This window comes from Anopheles gambiae, chromosome 2 (assembly GCF_943734735.2).
Source record: "Anopheles gambiae chromosome 2, idAnoGambNW_F1_1, whole genome shotgun sequence".
Classification (NCBI taxonomy): Eukaryota; Metazoa; Arthropoda; class Insecta; order Diptera; family Culicidae; genus Anopheles; species Anopheles gambiae.
In genome coordinates this window covers 14,480,569-14,498,448 of record NC_064601.1, presented here as the reverse complement: position 1 = coordinate 14,498,448, position 17,880 = coordinate 14,480,569, and the positions used below count along the sequence as shown (strand labels likewise).

At 48.4% G+C, this 17,880-nt stretch overlaps 2 protein-coding genes across 8 annotated transcripts in view; one reads left to right on the top strand and one right to left on the bottom strand.

Moving 5' to 3' along the window:
* LOC3290551 (uncharacterized) overlaps positions 1 to 2,446 on the top strand; it is a 17,568-nt gene extending 15,122 nt beyond the window's left edge. Inside the window, exons 5-6 of the mRNA XM_550737.4 lie at positions 474 to 654; positions 754 to 2,446. Coding sequence (XP_550737.4) covers positions 474 to 654; positions 754 to 1,194 — 622 coding nt within the window. The 3' untranslated portion in view covers positions 1,195 to 2,446. The remainder of the gene's footprint in view (positions 1 to 473; positions 655 to 753) is intronic.
* LOC1281041 (ATP-binding cassette sub-family D member 1) lies at positions 2,281 to 17,880 on the bottom strand. Of its 7 annotated transcripts, none has more exons than XM_061652046.1 (9): positions 17,726 to 17,859; positions 16,524 to 16,629; positions 15,325 to 16,132; positions 7,644 to 8,477; positions 4,253 to 4,664; positions 3,311 to 4,188; positions 3,146 to 3,235; positions 2,953 to 3,078; positions 2,281 to 2,878 (listed from the first exon to the last, which is right to left on the bottom strand). In XM_061652046.1, the coding sequence occupies exons 4-9, from the start codon at positions 8,249 to 8,251 to the stop codon at positions 2,758 to 2,760; spliced, it is 2,235 nt and encodes a 744-aa protein (XP_061508030.1). In that variant the 5' UTR covers positions 8,252 to 8,477; positions 15,325 to 16,132; positions 16,524 to 16,629; positions 17,726 to 17,859; the 3' UTR covers positions 2,281 to 2,757. The 7 variants fall into 7 exon arrangements, with proteins under 7 accessions (XP_061508030.1, XP_061508029.1, XP_061508026.1 ...); XM_061652045.1 differs by having other exon boundaries at positions 16,524 to 16,612; XM_061652042.1 differs by lacking the exon at positions 16,524 to 16,629 and having other exon boundaries at positions 17,726 to 17,880.

The following is a 17,880-nucleotide window of genomic DNA, read 5'->3' as shown; positions in this document are numbered from 1 at the left end:
GTTTGGTGTTGGCCTTTTTTTTTGAGCTCATCTTTCATGCGCAAAAACCTACCCTGTAGCAAATTATCGATCAACACCACACGGCCAGAGAGCAAAGAGCGAGAGATAAACACAAGCAAAACCCCAAAATCACATCTCCACATTAATGCACACTCATGCTTATTGTATAGCTATGGCTTCAAGACGTCGTTTCGGTAGCGAAATAGCGAAACAATCTTCGCTTCTGCAGCACACCCGCCGTCAGCATCGTAGAGCTATGCCTCGTCTGCGTCTTGGACGAGACTTCAAATATTGATTTTTCGATTGATCGAGAATCCTCATTCCCCGAGTACCCCGACACCTGAATGTGCGTCACTTCTTCCTGACGCTGGCTCGTGGGCGAATGACAGCAATTGTGAATAGGTTTCTCCGATTTCGAAATTGCGCGTTGCTAACGCTGGTTCGACATTTCGTTGCATGTACTGATTTTGCAGCAAGCTCGGCCTGGGCAAGGTACGTCCCGCGACCAACCACCACAAGAAGCGGCTGGCGGAGGAATCCCGCCACTACGGCCGTCCGGACGATTCGCACATGTATGTCATCAAGCTGCCCCCGAATCCGTACTACTACACGAACAACGCCCCGCTGAACAGCATTTCGGACGTCGGCAAGCAGGTAAGATTGGGGAGCCTCGGCTGCTGCTCCCTCCCGCACTGTGTCCTCATTTGCTAACCCTGCGGTCTGCGGTCTCTGTGTGTGTGTGTGTTTTTGTAGGTCCCGGTTGGATTCAAATCGAACGGCAAACCGGCACGCATCTACCACTGGAACATTCCGGTGCTGAAGAAGATGCTCGGCGCGAAGCAGAGCCGCCATCCGAACTCGCGCCGCCACGATGACATCGACGAGCTGATCGACATTAAGGAAATTCCGACCTGGAGCAAACCGTGGGAGGCGGCACCGCGCGAAAAGTCGCTGCTGAAGATGGGCTCGCACGAGCGCGACGGGTCTGATGGGTCGGGGCGGCTGGGCAAGCGCAAGTTCCCGACGTACTACGCGCCGGCCAAGAGGCAAACCGGCGGCGGCAAGTCGAAAAAGCACGCCAGCGGCAAGTACAGCACGGGTAGCAATGGCAAGCCTCAGAGTTTTTATATTCTGGGCGACAAGGGCAGCAAAACGAAGATCGTGAGCCACGAGAAGGCGACAGCGGGGGTGTAGTATGGGGCCGTGGGCAAGCGATTTAAGCTTAGCAATAGGTATTAAGCTTCATACTAACTAAGCATGAGGAAGAGCATGAAGGGAAGATAAGAAACAGTAGGGTAGATTGGAGAGAACCTCAACCAAACACCAAGCTGCTGTGGCGGGTGGCTAATGCTTTCAATTGCTTCCAAAGGACTGTCACATTTCTTCGACATTTATGTATGAAATTGCAAAGATAGATTTGTTTTTAAACCATATTCAAAGAAAGACACCTTTATCTTACACAATACTCCAACACTATCGCAAGCAATCAAAATGAAAAAAGATGAAAAAAAAAACTAGTTATAGGTTTTAAAACGATCCACCGTGCGTGTCTCTTCTTACACGATGGTGGAAGTCAGGGTAACGTCGTCTCCTTCGGAGGAACTTTCGCTTATCGCATTAATTCTAACGCACCTGGTGCTGCTACTGCTTTACTATTTACTTGTACTTAATTTATTGTTTAGACCAGCATCACATTCTTCCCGCTATGCTGCACTTGGAGTCTCGCATATTGCGAACGGCACGTGCACACTGTAGGGAGCGTTATTCATAAAACGCACGGCATATGTATGTTAATGTACGATTTTTATACTAGATCTATTCTCTTGAATCAAGCCAGCAACCAGCAAACAATTGATCGTATTTCCAGGTGTTGAATGTTTAAATTAACGATTGTTTTTAAAACGAAACAATATTCCAAACGAACTGTGCGGTATTGTGCGAACTGCGCAGAACGTTGTGGTGCTTATGGGTTGATTAAGCAAGTGCTTGTAAATAAACATATCTTAATCTTATACAAAAGGGTTGATCTGTACGTAAACCACTCATCCGAACAGAATATTTCAATGGCGGTAGAATATCGGATAAGCTGTAGTTGCCATGCGGACTGCATAACTGTAAGGCGTATTCCTTTAAGCGATGCTTACCCTACACCCGATTCGATCTAGTGCGCTTGAGAGGTATGCAATCTGCTATACATATCCATAAGGGGTGAGCAGTAAACTTGGACAAACGTACTTACCGACCATCCAAACATAAATTATTGAAAAGCTATGCTTACAATTCGTTTGGTTAACTTTATTTAAGATTGCACTAAGTACGAACAAATTAAAAAAGTAACATTCAAATTGACATATTCACAAAAAACAGTGTCCAACTCGATTCTGCGTGTAACCTACGTAGCAGTAGTACACGTAGTCGTAATATTTATCCCATCCTACTCCCTTAATGCTGCACTGTCCAGCAAACTCACAAATTTTCATTGTTTTTACCATTACAACCACTTAAAATAAACCTCTCCTGACATCATTATTATATATTTATCCACGGCTTCCTTCCAAAACAACGTTTTGACTCATTTTTGGCGTGATGCTTGTCTGTTTTTGCGTTATTTTTACAAAACCGAACGATATAGAACGATGCTAAACGCAAACACTTTCAAATAATCTCATCGTTCGTATGTCTGCCACTTGCTCCGCTCTGTTTGTGTTTTGCTTTTCTGTACAATTCTGTCCTATAGTTTGCACCCGAACAGACGATCTAGCTGCTGGACGTGGGGTTGGCTTTCACCGTAGGAACTTTTTGCTGGGCACCTTCCTCTAGCTTCTCAAACACCCATCCACCTTGACCATCGAACTGCAGGATGTGCGTGTGGAATTTCCTGTTCAACAAAAACGATAAATGGGGGTTTGTGGTTAGAATGCATTCTGAGTTTGGTTCTTAGCCTCTACATACCACAGCGTTGGACGATGAGTGATGGTTAGTAGCGTGATGTCCATCGATTTGGCCGTTTCGTAGATACAGCTCTCCACATCGATCGATACGGCACTGGTACACTCGTCTAGCAGTGCGTACTTGGGTCTGTAAGGAGTATTTCAAAACGTTTGTCAGGCTCTCATTTAATTGACATAGTGCACGCTTCTCATACCTATGATAGAATAGTCGCGCAATCGCCATACGCTGCTTCTCGCCTCCAGAGAGCGTATCCTTCCAGTCCCGTATCTCATCGAAGCTGTCCCTGCAGGAGTAAAACATTAACCATTAAATTCTGTAAGCTTCCATCCAATGCATCCTTCCCATCCCCGAGACAAACCTGTCAAGAATGTGCTCCAGCGACACCATGCGCATAATTTCCCGCAGTTGCGCCTCGCTGATCCGCTTCGCCTCCATGTCCTTGCGCGTGTCCGGATAGATCACCTGATCGAGCAGCGTCCCGCACGACATGTACGGCCGCTGGGGAATGTAGAACATGCTCGGCCTTCCGTCAAACGATTTCGGAATGCGCAACGTGCCCCCGTAGATCGGCCACAAGCCACTCAGGATGCGGAACAGGCTCGATTTGCCGCAGCCGTTCGGACCCGTAATGAGCAGATGCATGCCGGCCTCGATCGTGAGGCTGATGCTTGGCACAACGATGTCACAGTTCGGCGTCACCACCGGCACGTTCTCCAGCGAGATGCTGCTGTCTTTGGCGTCAACGGAGAACACGATCTTGCCCTTGGCGACTGGCTGCCCGTCGCGGAACTCCAGTATGCCGTTCAGGTTGCGCTCCTCGGTGTACAGGGTCGTTTTGCGATAGATGCCCCGGTTTACCTCGTCGAACACCTCGAACATGCCGGCCACGCGGCTCGTGTATCCGGCCAGTGCTACAATCTCTTTGTACGACGACATCAACCGCTCGATCGCGTCCGCACCGCTCAGGAGCAGGTTTCGGGCGGTGGTGAAGTATTGCGTTCGTTCGCTCACGCCCTGCTCGTCCGATTTGATCAGATTGCTGTGCTCGGGGCTGACGGGTGTGGCCGTTGCTCCGACGGTCAGAATCGGCAGCGATACCATCACCATACCGGTACCGGACCACACGTACTTCATGAAGAACTGTTCCAGCATGATGAACCACAGCTTCTGCGTGAAGATCGTGTTCATCTGACCGACCAGCCGACCGTAAGCTTCCTGCAGCTGTGTATGTTCCACCTGTAAGGGAAAATGAGAGGACATTATGAGACTGCACGCGAGTTTCTGGCAAGGTTCTACTCACCTTATGACCGCCGTAGAACGCGATCTCCTCCGCGTTGGTGATGATCTTCGAGTGTACGTGGCGCAGATAGCCCGTCCGGTTGGCTTCCTCCGCCACGAGCTGGCCGAACTTGGGCGACACTATCCGCAGGATGTGAGCGGTCGTGCCGATCACGACGGTGGCCAACGCCGGACCCATCACAATGTTTGCCTTCATGCGGCGGGACGAACGGGCCATTGCTATGCCGATTAGCAGCAAATCGAAGCAAGGCTTGGTCAGGGAGCTGTACAGATGGGCCACCGAACTGGAGAACGTCGAGATGTCGTCGGTCAGACGGTGGTCTGCGTTTTCGATACGCCCGTCCAGGTTGGACACTTTGTAGTAGGTTTCGTTTTTGAAGTACATGCCGTACGCATGCTTCACTAGGCGTGTGCTGTAAAGGAGGTAAGGATATGGAAAACGTTATTGATTAGATCATCAATCAATCGTGAAGAATATGTACAAGAAGATATTGTACATTGAACTTGTTTTTATAAGTCGTTTTTTCCACACGAAAAGGAAGAAGTCTTGTACTACTTCTTAGACAGTCATTGCTATCGTACCACGTCGGGGCCATGTAGAAGCTGTCCAGTAGATGACGAGGCCGTCCTTGAGCACTCACTGAGAAGATCATAAATGAATTGGAAGCGGTCAACGTTCTGGTCATAATCCTGGCTTTGACTCCCGTGACTGTCTCTATTTTATTATTCCAATTACTTTTTTATTACATGCTCTTGGCCTTGTACCTATTTTCAGTTTTAGCCTAAATTCAGTGTGTTCCCTGATTAATATTTCTTGGTCCATTCCTGAATAAAAGTCTTACAGAACCCTACTATGCCCTTGTTTTTGAAAGCTCTGTTCGACGATTTATTTTTGAGGCCATGAACACACAGAGTTCTACCTCCAATGGATTGGTGTTTATCTCGTCAGATACCTCCGAATTTTCTCTCAATTAGAAAAGAAAATTATAATAGTAATTCACAGCATGAAATTAGGAGAAATTTGTAAATAGGTACCTTATTCACCTTTCAAACCCTCGAACGCCCACCGCACATCAAATAAAGCATTAATTATCGTATGTTGTTTGAGGCTGTCAAAATTTCCCTTTTTTATAGCGTCCCCTTTAGTGAGACATCGAAAACGACCTTCAACGGTTTCCCCAAACATTCTGTAACCTCGAACCGGTCACCCGTTCCATTACCACTGACCTAATTATTGCTTTAACCGAGTCCCGGCTGTGCCTACCGAATACCGTTGTGCATAATTATCATCCCAGCAGAAGCGAAAGTGCTGCCGAACATAAGCTCAAGCTTGATGATTTTAATGCAATCCCTAGATTCATTCACACCTCTCGATTACACCGGCATTTCCATTAGTTGCGCGTGTGTCGCCACATTCATTTCTTTTGAAAGCTTCCGTCTCTGGCCGCTTCCAAATCATAAAGCCCGACTGACCGACATCAAAGAACAGCTGTAAATCGCTGTATCGCCTCAATCCGACGCACCAAAGTCAAATGTCACATCACACAAAACGTGCCTCTGTTCGGGCACCGTGTGGCATTAGTGAGAAATTATACACCGGGCTGGTTGGCCGCGACTGCACATTTAACACCCACCTCGCCGAGAGGAACGTCCAGTGGACGTCCTCATTCATCGTACCGATCGACGAAGAGTGGCAGCTGGTGGTGCGATGGCCATCAGTTCATTGGCGTCCGTGTATTGCCCAATCGGTAAACCCCCAGAACAGGCTGGCCGGTCTCGCCGTGCCGAGCCCACGTGCCGCGTATAGAATGTCGGGCGCTACTCCATCTTTGGCCCGCTGCTCGTCCGCTACTCAGGCAAGGTGAGCCAGATTCTGGTTTGGCGAATTCTTCTACAAACGGTTGATTGCGACACTTCTTCTGCACCAGTCATAGTAGAGGCGGCTTTGGTTTGGTTAGATGAGTTAGATGGGTTAGCCCCGAACAAGCAATCATAATCTGAACCGGAGAAAACCGGCGTGCAGAACTGCAATCGATGCGGCGAGAAGAATGTGGACAGCCTTCAAGAATTTATGGTTTCGATGTCGTTTATGACCGGGCGTTAGGATCATGTTAGCAATCGTTAAGCAATCGGGTGTCGGGAGGGCGATACGGCAACCCCCTCAACTCGATGCCGTTTTCATCCGGTTAAAATGCCAAAGGCAGTGGCCACACACAAGTACGGAACCGCTTACGCTCTCCTTCACGGCCCAACGAACAACCGAACCGTTTGGGTGGAAAAGCTGTTCTGCGTGTTTTTTTCTCGTCTCTCTCTTCTTTTTGCAAGTTACTGCACGTTTTCGCTTGGAAACCAGCTTCGCCGCGCGGTTTTGCAAGCGAACGGATTTTTCCCATGCAGCACATGCATTTGTCCCTCCATTTACTACCCCCCTACAACCCACCGTTCACCGCTGACAGGCTGCAGTTGTGCAAACATTCGTGAGTGGTAGCCAGATTTGTTTGCACAGACAAACTCTAACGTTACTTTGGCCGATCACGATCCATGTCTCCCTTCTCGCTCCGGGTGCAGTTTTTGCGCTTAATGAAATAAACTCCCAGATAAAGTTAGCCGCAAAGCTGCACATAAAAACATTACTAATCTACAATGAAATACGCAAACACAAAAGGAACGATTAGCCTTATCGGGCTGATACGCAACAAAACGCATCATCCGTGCGCGATAAGATAACCGTAGCCAAATTTACGACCAAAGCACACGACCTGCTTAATCACAATCCTTCTCTTCCCCCAAGTAAAGCAGTGCTCGAGTTAGGCAAAATGCGCATTGTTTGCGAGCGGTCTCTGGGAGGTTTGAGGTGAGTTTTATCTCACCAAACTTTAGACTTTGGATGCGTGCAGTGACGTGCAGTTTTCTACACGGCGGCCTTCTGCGACCACAGGCGTATGGAAAATACCGGGGCAATAGTTGCTTGTGATTAGTAGATAGCACCCATCAACTAACAACCGCACACCACACTTAGCACTGATTGCATCCCACAGCTACCTCATTATCCTTCCCGTGTACGGAGGTGCCCCGGAGGCATGAAAAGAAAGGAAAAAAAGCAATCTCCATGCGTGCTTCCCTGTCACCCCGAGGGGCAGAAGACTTTCTCTCCGTTTGGACTTTCTAGCTAAGGAAAACCGCATCTTTTTTTTGCACACGTCCCGTGCAGTTCCCTAGGCGTCAAGCAATGTGCACACGTGTTTTCGCACCGTGGCTCATTATGAGCTGAACCGCAATTGGTGCTGTAGATTCAATCCGACCACTGCGGTCGCTGCCAATCTCCTAATTCCTCTCGGGTTCCAATTGCAGCTGCAAGTTAATGAGTGGTTCGTACATACGGTGGCACTTACCGGAACGCGAGGGCAAGCTTGTTCTCCAGGTAGCGGATCATCGAGTTGATGAAGGTGGCCGGAATCGCGATGCCGAACCATTTCAGCAGCATCAGCACGAAGTTGCGCACGTCCTTCCGCACGATGAACTTCACGATCGCACCCTCCATCGAGGCGACGTAGATGCTGAGAAAGGTGCGCGACACCAGGCAGAGCGTGTGGACGGCCAGCAGGCCGGACTCTTCGCACAGCAACCGTGGCACCATGATCCGGATGAGCTGGCGCAGCTGCAGCAGAAAGTCAATGTTCAGCCCCGGCTGCCGGCCTGCCTGCCGCTGCCGGTTCCGCTTGGCGATGATGATCTGCTCCTTTTTCGCCTCCGGATCGTCCGGCGGAGGCTGCTTGGTGAGGTTGTTGTTCTCATTGCGGTGGTTGTGGGCCGGATCGGTCGCACTGCCCCGACCGACGTTGGCGGTCAATTTGTCACGCACCACGGGATAGGTAAGGCGCAGACAGTACAGTGCGACCGCGCCCGTTATCAGGCCCTTCGACACGAGCTCCCGGGAGTAGCCGAGACCCTCGAGCGTGTCGAACGATCGTTTCGCGAACTTGGATATGATGGTTGGCATGGTTGCGGGGTGTGTGGGGTGTATGCTTGCCGATAGTGAATAGAGAGGTGTGATCGTGTCTGCTTGCTACCTGCTGGATAGGTTGATTTTTATCACAAAACCGTCATTCGATCTCGAAGGGTTGGGCCAGCAGGGTGTGCTATCGGGTTTTGGTATTGAAGTAATCGGAAGAGGCGGTACGTTTCTTGTTTTGGTTTTTTTTAATGCCTACCGTTCAACCCATCATCTGGAAGATAGAGGAAAAGCAGACAGATACAAGCATTAATCAATTGATTGATCTCTTCTTAATATTGGTTATTAATGGATAATATTGCTTGAATGAGGGAATTAATTATTTAATACTGATCGAGCGGTGAAGAAACGGATCTGGCTATCAGTAATACGACGACCGTGAAGTGAGGATCACTTCTCAACCAACTCTCGATCCGACGGAATGCTCTGTCTCTGTACTCTCTTTTTCCAAAAACAAAATCGAACAAAAAGGTAATAATCTGCACGAGATGGAATTCCCTTCTCGCATTAATTGTACGATTCGGCATGCAGCAATTGGATCGAAAATCCACACACCCTTGACACAGATCTCGGGACCTCAATTGAAGGTACGTTCGGTACACACCACAAACAAGAAACCTTGACACCGCCAGTACACTTCAGAAAAATGTCTTGCCTAAATGTCTCATTTCGCCCCACGAGGGGGAAAAAACCCTTTCTCTCAATGTGTTGAAACCCGCCTCGTTTCATCTTTCTTTCGGGCCCGGTACTGCTTACTGACCTTGTGATGCACGCGCTTCGTGCTCTTTGAACCTGTACATAACTGCGGCTGTGTGCTCGAAGAGAGTGCTCAATGAATGTGATGGCGCATTAAGTGTTCCAGCTGGAGTTGTAAAAACGCGACCGCGCAATAAATAAGGGCTTGAAGTTTTGTTCCACAATTGTGGAGAACGCTAGGCCGAGAAGTGGACAGTGAGTGAGGTGAGCTGCGGAACAGAAACAGTCAACATTGTCGGCTTGATCGCTATGACTCACACACAAGCACCAACACACACACTTGTACGGGCCCCATGTACTTCCTGCGTCACCCAGAATGGAACGGCACGTTCGTCGCCTGGTCCACATGGCCCGCATGTATGCAAACTGCCCTTGCCGCTGCTGCTTACTCTCGCTCTTTATCTTTCAACAAAACGCGCCCCACACAAAGGTGGCATTGTTGACTCCAAAAGAGCTACCTAGCTGTCAACATGCCACGCAGCGGAACTTCTGGTTTTGACTCACCGAAGGGTTGCTTTTCTTTTTTGGCCCGCCAGGGTTTGTCACGACCGTCAAAAAGTGCATGTACTTTGCGGAAGCAACGATGAATTTTTGCCTACCCGGTTAAATATACAACTAAACACACACCGACAAACAACACATAGACACTCCTGCGTATTCATAAACAATAGGGAAGATGGCCTTCCGATGGTTGCGACAAGATTGAACCGAAAGCAGCATGGCCCGTGGAGTCACGTTTTTCGTGTGGAAGGTGTTTTTCGGTTGGTGGTGGCATGTTCTTTTATTTCAGTTCCTCCTGTGCCTTCCACCCCTTTCCAAAATGCCTCTAATTGAGCCGTTTTTGGAGGTTTTACGTTGTTTTATGCCCGTACGGTTATGCTTTTTGCTTTGTTTGCTGCTCGGTGAACATTATGCAACAACTCGCCCGGCGTAATGCAAATGCGCGAATGGGATGCCTCGCTCGGAAGTGACTATCTTACGTTACGGAAAACGGGCCGCGGTTGTAACGGTTGGTTGGTTGGATGGATGTTCGGATTTGTTCAACGAGTTTTTATCTGAACTTGCACGGGAACAATGAAGCCCACGAAAGACAAGGTGGTAAAGGTCAGTGCAACGGGCAATAATCCAACAGGTAAATGGTTGGATGTAATTTCTGTTACAATTGTAGCCATTTGGGCTAGCGACAATTGTAGTCGGTGTCGTTTTTCTCTCAATTTATTATGTGCATGTATCCATGTGGAGCAACGTAAATGCATCGTTTTGTTATAATGTGCATTGTAGTTTTATTATTTATCGCGATTATTATTACAGCTTTATAACTTTAATTAAAGTTTCATTGTCTTCTGCAATAAAATATATATTCTATATTCTATATTATACTTTTAAAAGTAAAAGCAACATTTTAACTACCTTCAATGCAGACTTTAAACCACAACAACTTCCATTCCTACCGGCTACCGGCAAACAGTTATCGTTACATTTGAACCCCGTACAGCATTTCAACATTGACACGACGAAAAACAAAAAAAAACAACACTCATTTCCTGCAACAGACACGTACTGGCTCATGTCAAACGGCTGAAATGTGATTGATTGTACGATAATAGCTACATACAGCTGATTACACAATCGATCATACAACGCGGCATTAATGAACCAACGAGAATGAGAAAAGATCCACGGGCAGCATACAACATGCATGCATGAAAACACCATCCAACTCGTGTCGCTTATTAATTATCATTTTCCATTCGACCGCCCGCTGGGTCCGGTCAGGGCCGAACTTGTACAAAAAGGGAACCCCGTGCTAGAACAGAGAAGAGCCTGGAAGCGCAACAATTCCGGTTTGGCTGGCTGGCTGCACTCAGCAGAGAAATGGTCACTGTCTAGGTCAGTAGCCGGTTTTTCGGGCTGCCTGGAAGCATCACAATGACCTCTTGCACTCAGAGATAGATGCACTGCGTTGTTTACTTACGCCAGGCACGGCGCAATGACCTCCCTCGGCTCGGTGCAAAACGGTCATGGACGGTCATGGTAAGGAAGATGCGAAAATTAACGTCTTCCACATACGGTAGCACCTTCCAGGGGAGAGTTTGTTTTGTACGGGTCGTGTGGAAGTTACCCGTCCGAAAGACGCGTAAAGTAGCAACATTAATTGAACGCACCGGTTAAGCTGTTTTCCTCTGAAGCACCCTGAAGCACAATAAAAACGGCAAGAAACGAAGGTTGAAAAGGTTAGCGACACGTGCGACCGCTTCCAGGATTTCCTCCTAATTTAGACAAATTGTATCGCCCGCCTCCACGTTGCGGCAAAACATCCAGTTAAACCGTTCAATGAAGCCATCGATTACTCGTGTACAATTTATTAATACCTGGTAACCCCACCGGATTGTGCAAACGCTGGGCGGCAGTCAAAGGTCTCACGCGCCTTGCGAAGCGGTTTATGGCGAGAAAATCGGTACCCCAACGTGATTGTATGCAGGCAGGCAATGGTGGTGGTGGCAGTCGAGCAGGAAATCTCATACCGGGCCACTGATAAGGTGTAATTAAGCGAGCGAGTTAAGCTATTACCGCTGAGGCCTTGCTTCCCTGTACGTGGCCCGTTGGATGACGTGAACTACGGTTATGACGGTGTTGGGTGAGCTGAACGCGTAGCGAACATACACAAATATGCCTCGGCAATGTCTGGGTTTTTAGTTAATTTCTATTCACTGTTTTCAACTGACCTATTTTTAAAGGAGGGGGGGGGGGGGGATTTTTCTATCATGTTTGTCCCGGGAAGACGCACTCATTGGACTCACTTGAGCCAACATATGTCCGATCGACACTACCCACAGCAAAAGATAAGAACCTCAAGTACCAATATAAGCGATAACGCTCTTTCCGGTATGAGTTGTACAAGAGGGGCGAAATACCGTGGGGATGAATTTAACGGGCAGACTTTGTACTGCAGAGGTTCTGTGTAAACGTATTCACATAACACGTGCCTGTTGAATGGATCGCTTCGCCGAGTCAGTAGGGTAATTATTGTCAATGTGACTAATGGAATGTTTTACTCGCCAGACGACGAGATTCGGCTAAACTGGACGATTTATTCTTTGCTGAGTCTTTTGTTTTGCTACTCAACTGTAAGTAGTAATCGCCTGAAAGTATGCAAATATTCAATCAATATTCCATTATTAAGCCGATTCGTTGACTTAAAACAACTTTATAACACATTGTTTGTATGATTCAAGCAAAGGCGATTATCTTTGATGAATCGGGACACTGCTAGTGAAGCATAGAGACAAAGAGCAACGATCATTCTTTCTTTCCTTTGTCGTACGCTTCAAAAATCAATAGCAAAAGCTCATGCACTTGTACCATGTGCTAAATCCTTCCTCTCACTCTCTCTCTCTCTCTCTCTCTCTCTCTATCTCTCTCTCTCTCTCTCTCTCTCTCTGATCCTCTGCCATCGGATCGAGAAATGTACACAATCCACTTTACCCAGACCAATAACTTCAATAACCAGCAAGACCATCAACAACCATTGTTAGGTCCACGCTGGTCGTCAGCTATGTGATTCAGCGCCCAGCGACTGCTTAATAAGTATAATTGATTTATGTCCCCTTGTTGGGCTAAGTACACACACGGGTCACACCTAAAACCTCGCCTTGTGGTCGATGCAGTTGCGGTAGACTTTCAGCAATGTTGCTCGCCCTATTAAATGCAAATCGGGGCGTGTGGAGCCTTCGCTTCCAAACTGTGCGCTTCACTGTGCCAGTGTGCGTCAGTGAGACGAGAACAGTTTTGCTAACGCCCGTTTTACATAGCAATTAGTCAATCCGAGTGTGCGGTGTGCGTACGGGCTGCAGATCAATCGACCCAACCAACTCACTCCAATTCACCTTCACCCCGACCCCGTACAAAGAACGGTCGACCATACGGTTCGTCCAACGGTCGTTCAATGTCGGATAGCTCTTGCTCTCTGCCCTGGCACTGGAGTAGGTAATGGAGGCTGCATTTACCCCGTTTTGTTCAGCACCGATTACCATTACACAGCATCGAACCGCCGCCAAGATGCTGCCCGGACAGGCAGGCTCAAGAGGAGAGCCGTTCAAGGTCTAACGTAATTAGAAACTCACACTACTCCATCTCCCATCAAACGGCCACGGAAAGCTTACGTTTTTTTTTCAATCATCAACAGCATCATCATCATCTTCATCCGTCCTCGGTGCTGTAAAGGCACATTACAGGACGCAGTATGTTCAAACCACTTTCGGCCACGTGACGGTACGCGGAGGCTCCACCGGTGCGCGATTAGCCTTGCGCACCGCCTTCTCGAGGCGATCCTTCTGCAATGGAGCGCAAGCCAGTACTTGTGCGTTTTAACGATGGCTCTAGAAAGGCCCCTCCCCGCGAGAGAGCCCCGGTCCGCAATGACTTCTAACCTTTTCCGTGCGCCGTGGGGGAAATTAACGCGCGCAAGCATTTTGTACCTTCGTCCACCATCTGCAACTAGTAGTGTTTTAACGTGCGTTTTTTGGTATGTACACACGTTCGCCATCATTACCGTGCAGTTGTACGTACTGACGTGTACTTCTTGTATACCGTGCTGTTCGCTGTCTGCGACGCTTATCGTAACGTTGCTAAGCCGTTCGGCAGCGTTATGAGGCATATGTGTTTGTTTTAAAGCTAGCGTCAAATTTTATTGCTTTATTTCTGTGATATAATGAATCCGAAGCGAGTTCAAAGTAATCCCACCTCTGGGCTCGCTTTACCATTTCAAAGTACATCCTTCACGGATCGTTCAATAGTAATCGTCACTTCACCGCTAAGATTACTGAAGCCCTCGTGATAAGCCAATCCCTTGGATGGAAACACTCTTTGGAGGCACACAAAACAAAAACACACACACTCGGTGTGGTTCGGCGATAAGCGCAACGAACTTTACTCTCGTCCCGGATTTACGGCCCCGTAAGAAGGACGTCTCACTTCAGTCTCGAGTGGGCCCTACATGTTTCGAGAATGTTTTTGGTTTTTTTTTCTTAAGGCTGGCATCACAGCATTTGCAGCTGCGTTGGATGAGTTTCGTACCGCGAGGACTTTTCCTTCGCCGTAATGCCACACGAGGGCCATAGCTCTCTAACGGCTGGAAGTGGAACCCCCGGTGAGTGGGTTCGTGTTGCGCAAGAAGCTAAGCAACCCAACACACTAAAACCGGAGGAAGCTGGTGGGCTGCAAGAGATACATTACCCCCATCGGGTAATGCCGGTGGTACCCAGCGTCACTTCTACATTACGGCGGCCTGCCAACTGCAAACGATCGTTAGTTAGGCCTGGCATGCAGGAGGGGAGTTAGATGACTGTCTGTTGGCACCTATGCTGAGGCCCTGCGGCTCTGATCGTCTGATGGTAAATAGCATTACACATGTCTTGAAATCCGTTACTCTCCTCCATCCGCCCCATTTTGTTTGTCTCACTGTGTGTGTGCCTGTGTGGGACCATTGAATGTTACCCAGCACAACGATTATTCTATTAAAACGATCCGTGCCCCGTGGAGTGAAGCATACCTTGCCATAATGGAAGCCCCGCAACCACGCGTTGGACTTCCATTACCGGGCCGGGAAATGGGAGCAAGAGTGGTTCACTTTCGCCACTAAATCCTTCTGTCTGCACAACTAATCCGTTTGCTACCAACTAGCAACGGGAAGGAGCCGTAAGTGTAGCAACAAAATAAACGATCTGCTCAGTCGTACGATCGCGATCAACACGGCGTGCATTAACTGTGCATTCATTCCAGTACGGAGATGTGTGCAAAGTTAGCATTAAGATACACACTCCGCTCTGGCTACAATGGGGCTTCACACAACGGATGAGGTAATCGTGCACTTCCTTATGGATGGTGCACTGAGAACAGCTGATCCCTCGTCTCGTGTACCGAGTCTAGCTGCCCAACTGGCGAACCTGTTCGCTTTCTGCATTTACAATCGATTGTGCGTGTGTGTGTGTGCGTGTTGCTGCCGTTTCTGCCCCTGTGGGCAACTGCCACAGCTGAATGAAGCCTTGGGGCGGTATATGTACCATAAACCAAAAAAAACCCGTCCTCCCGTATCGATTATTGGTTCAGTGTACGCGCGACTGGTGAAATGCACATCGCGGCCTACTTTGGTGTACGCACCGCACACAGGAACTAGCCAGTGGACAACTTCCTGCCGCTTGCAAGGCTAACTGCGATGCATCCTGTAGTAGGTAGAGGCTTTTCTTGTATGTCAGGGTGAAATTGATAGGGAATTGCAAAGAAACAACAAACAAAACACTGCTTACCCGTTTCATTCCAATCATTTCTGACACAGTCCAATGCATCGACACGAAGCTACAAACAATTCAGCACGACGCAGCACAACAACTCTCACTCTTAGCACACTTTTGGAACTTGCTGGATCGATTCTTCGGTCGCTGTTGTTGTGGTGTGTGTGTGTGTTTTTTTTTTTCGAAAGGACCGTCAGTACAGGCTGTACGCACCTCAGCATGAAGCTTTTGCTTTCACCTGGCCGATTCTTTGTACACTCGCGGCACCAGCAACAGCAACAGCAGCACCAGTACCGTCTTGGCACATTCTTTGCACAGATTTATGCAACGTCGCGTTGCAAACCACTACCTTCGGCTGCCTTCGATGCAGACACCGCCGTAAAGCGAAGGAATATTCGGCACGTCCGCTGGCACGTCACCGTGTACAATCAACAATCAACGGCAACCTCGGGCACTTCGGTTCTAAGGTGGTACGCGTTCGCGTTATACAAACACTTCTCCCGTGCCGAATCGGCAATGTACGCCGCCTCGCGAACACACTGTGAACACTATGATCGGCGCGTGCTGTAAAACCTTGAGCCGTGGAAGCGTTGCCTAGTAGTGGCAGGATCTTCCAGAAATGCGTTCCAGTGCGCACTAAACTCAACACCTTTCTTTTCTTTCCACAGCAAGCACAGAACGGATAAATTCACACCTTCACCTTCTCGGACGAACATGCACCGAATCACTTCACCACTCATCCACCACACAGGGAGCGGGCTTAGTTAGAAGTTAGGCCCGTGCACACTTCCTTCCTGGATGCTTCTAACACGGCAACTACTCACTAGCAAACAGTCACACACATGGAGCAGCACACAAAACAAAAAGAAACACGCGTTACAATTTGAAGGCAGTCAGGCAAATATTTATATTTGCAAAGAAGATGCTTCCTTCACCAGCGAGCGCAACACGCTTGGGGTTGGGTGTCCGGGTGCTGCGTCTCCACCGCTGCGCGAAACTGTCAGATGTGCGTTACACTGCTGCTGGCCCGGAGCACACACGCGAATACGGTCGACCGCGCTGAAACCACTGACGGAGGACCACTGGTTTCTCGCTCGCGCACTGCACTGGGTAATGGTCGCGGTGCGCATTGAAATGGTATGTATGTTACTTTCGAGTCAACCCCCTTCGAACATCATGCTGCTACCCCATGCAATGAGTGTAATTGTACGTACCCCCGTACTGGTGGCGCAGCCAGCTGCTGCGTACATAGGCGCGTCGGCCGTACGTAAATAGCGTGCGCCAGTGGGCGTCAACTGCTGTGCTGTGGAGGGACAGTGACTGTGTAATCGTCTCGTTTAGCGATGTTTTTGTAGTATAAAATTCAAAAGTATGTTTAATGAAAATCTCAATTTAATTTATAGTGATTTCCATTTTACAGGTGAACTATCAATTCGTATCTTTGCCACTGTATCAATCTGTTCAAATCACATAAAAAAACTGAAGAATTACACACAACTAAGCATGAATCGATAGGTTTAGCTGTATTGAGTTACATATGATAGGAATAAAAAATCATGTTTAATGAAACAATAATTTCTAGCGTTCAACAAAACCATTATTCGATTGAGTGCCACTGGCATAAACAACATCTTTTCACAACCACCATCACAATGCCCGTCGGTGGATGTTGTCGTGCGGGGGCTGCGGGAGGGTTGGGGGTTCGTTGGCTTAGCACTGTATTGAAGGTTGCAGCTCCACCAAAAACGTAAGGGCAAGAGCAGGACAGGCTGTGTCGCTCTTTCGTGAGTCAGAAGCTACGCCGAAGGACTCCAAAACGGACAGGGAAGATTAGGCACCGAGCGGTCATCCTAGCGGTGGAGGGTGGGCTATAATAAGTTGTACTGAAGTTGGGGTTGCTCGGGTAATTTGTGTGTGCGCCTCCACTCTATACAAAACAAATCGTACCCTTCGCTGCGTACTGCTCATTACCGCACCACAAACGGACGTAGCAGACACCGCTGCTGTTGGCAGCATCACCACGCCTGACAAAGGGGCCGAATGGTTAGCACAAACACATTACAAGCTCACCCACAGCCGTTTACACACAGTAACATTACTGACCGAGATGCACTTCTGCATGTCGTTCTGCAAGAGGGTGTGTGTATGTGTTTGTGAGCGTTTGCGTTTATTTACAAGATGCACTTATTGTGTGCATCGTTGCAATGTGTGAAGTAACCGAAGGGAGATTTTATTTGTTGGCGGTTTCTTCCCGTTTACTTTTAGCGCATTAGTATTGCCACGCTACCGTTTTATCGCTGACTAATATTTATCAGCACGTTACACCGTCAATGGCTGAACACTTTGCTACACTTTATCACAACAGCGCACGAAAATGAAAAAAAAAACTACACTAACTCCCCTATCTATCGCTCACCGTCCGCATGGTCACTAGTGAAAGAATCACCCGGCTCGCGTGCAATCACGAGCATGTGGGGCATTATTTTTAGCCCGGCCAGTCAGGCGTCTCTTCGCACCAGCACCACCACCAGCACTGAACGGTCCGAACGCAATGCGAAAGGCGCCTTCCAT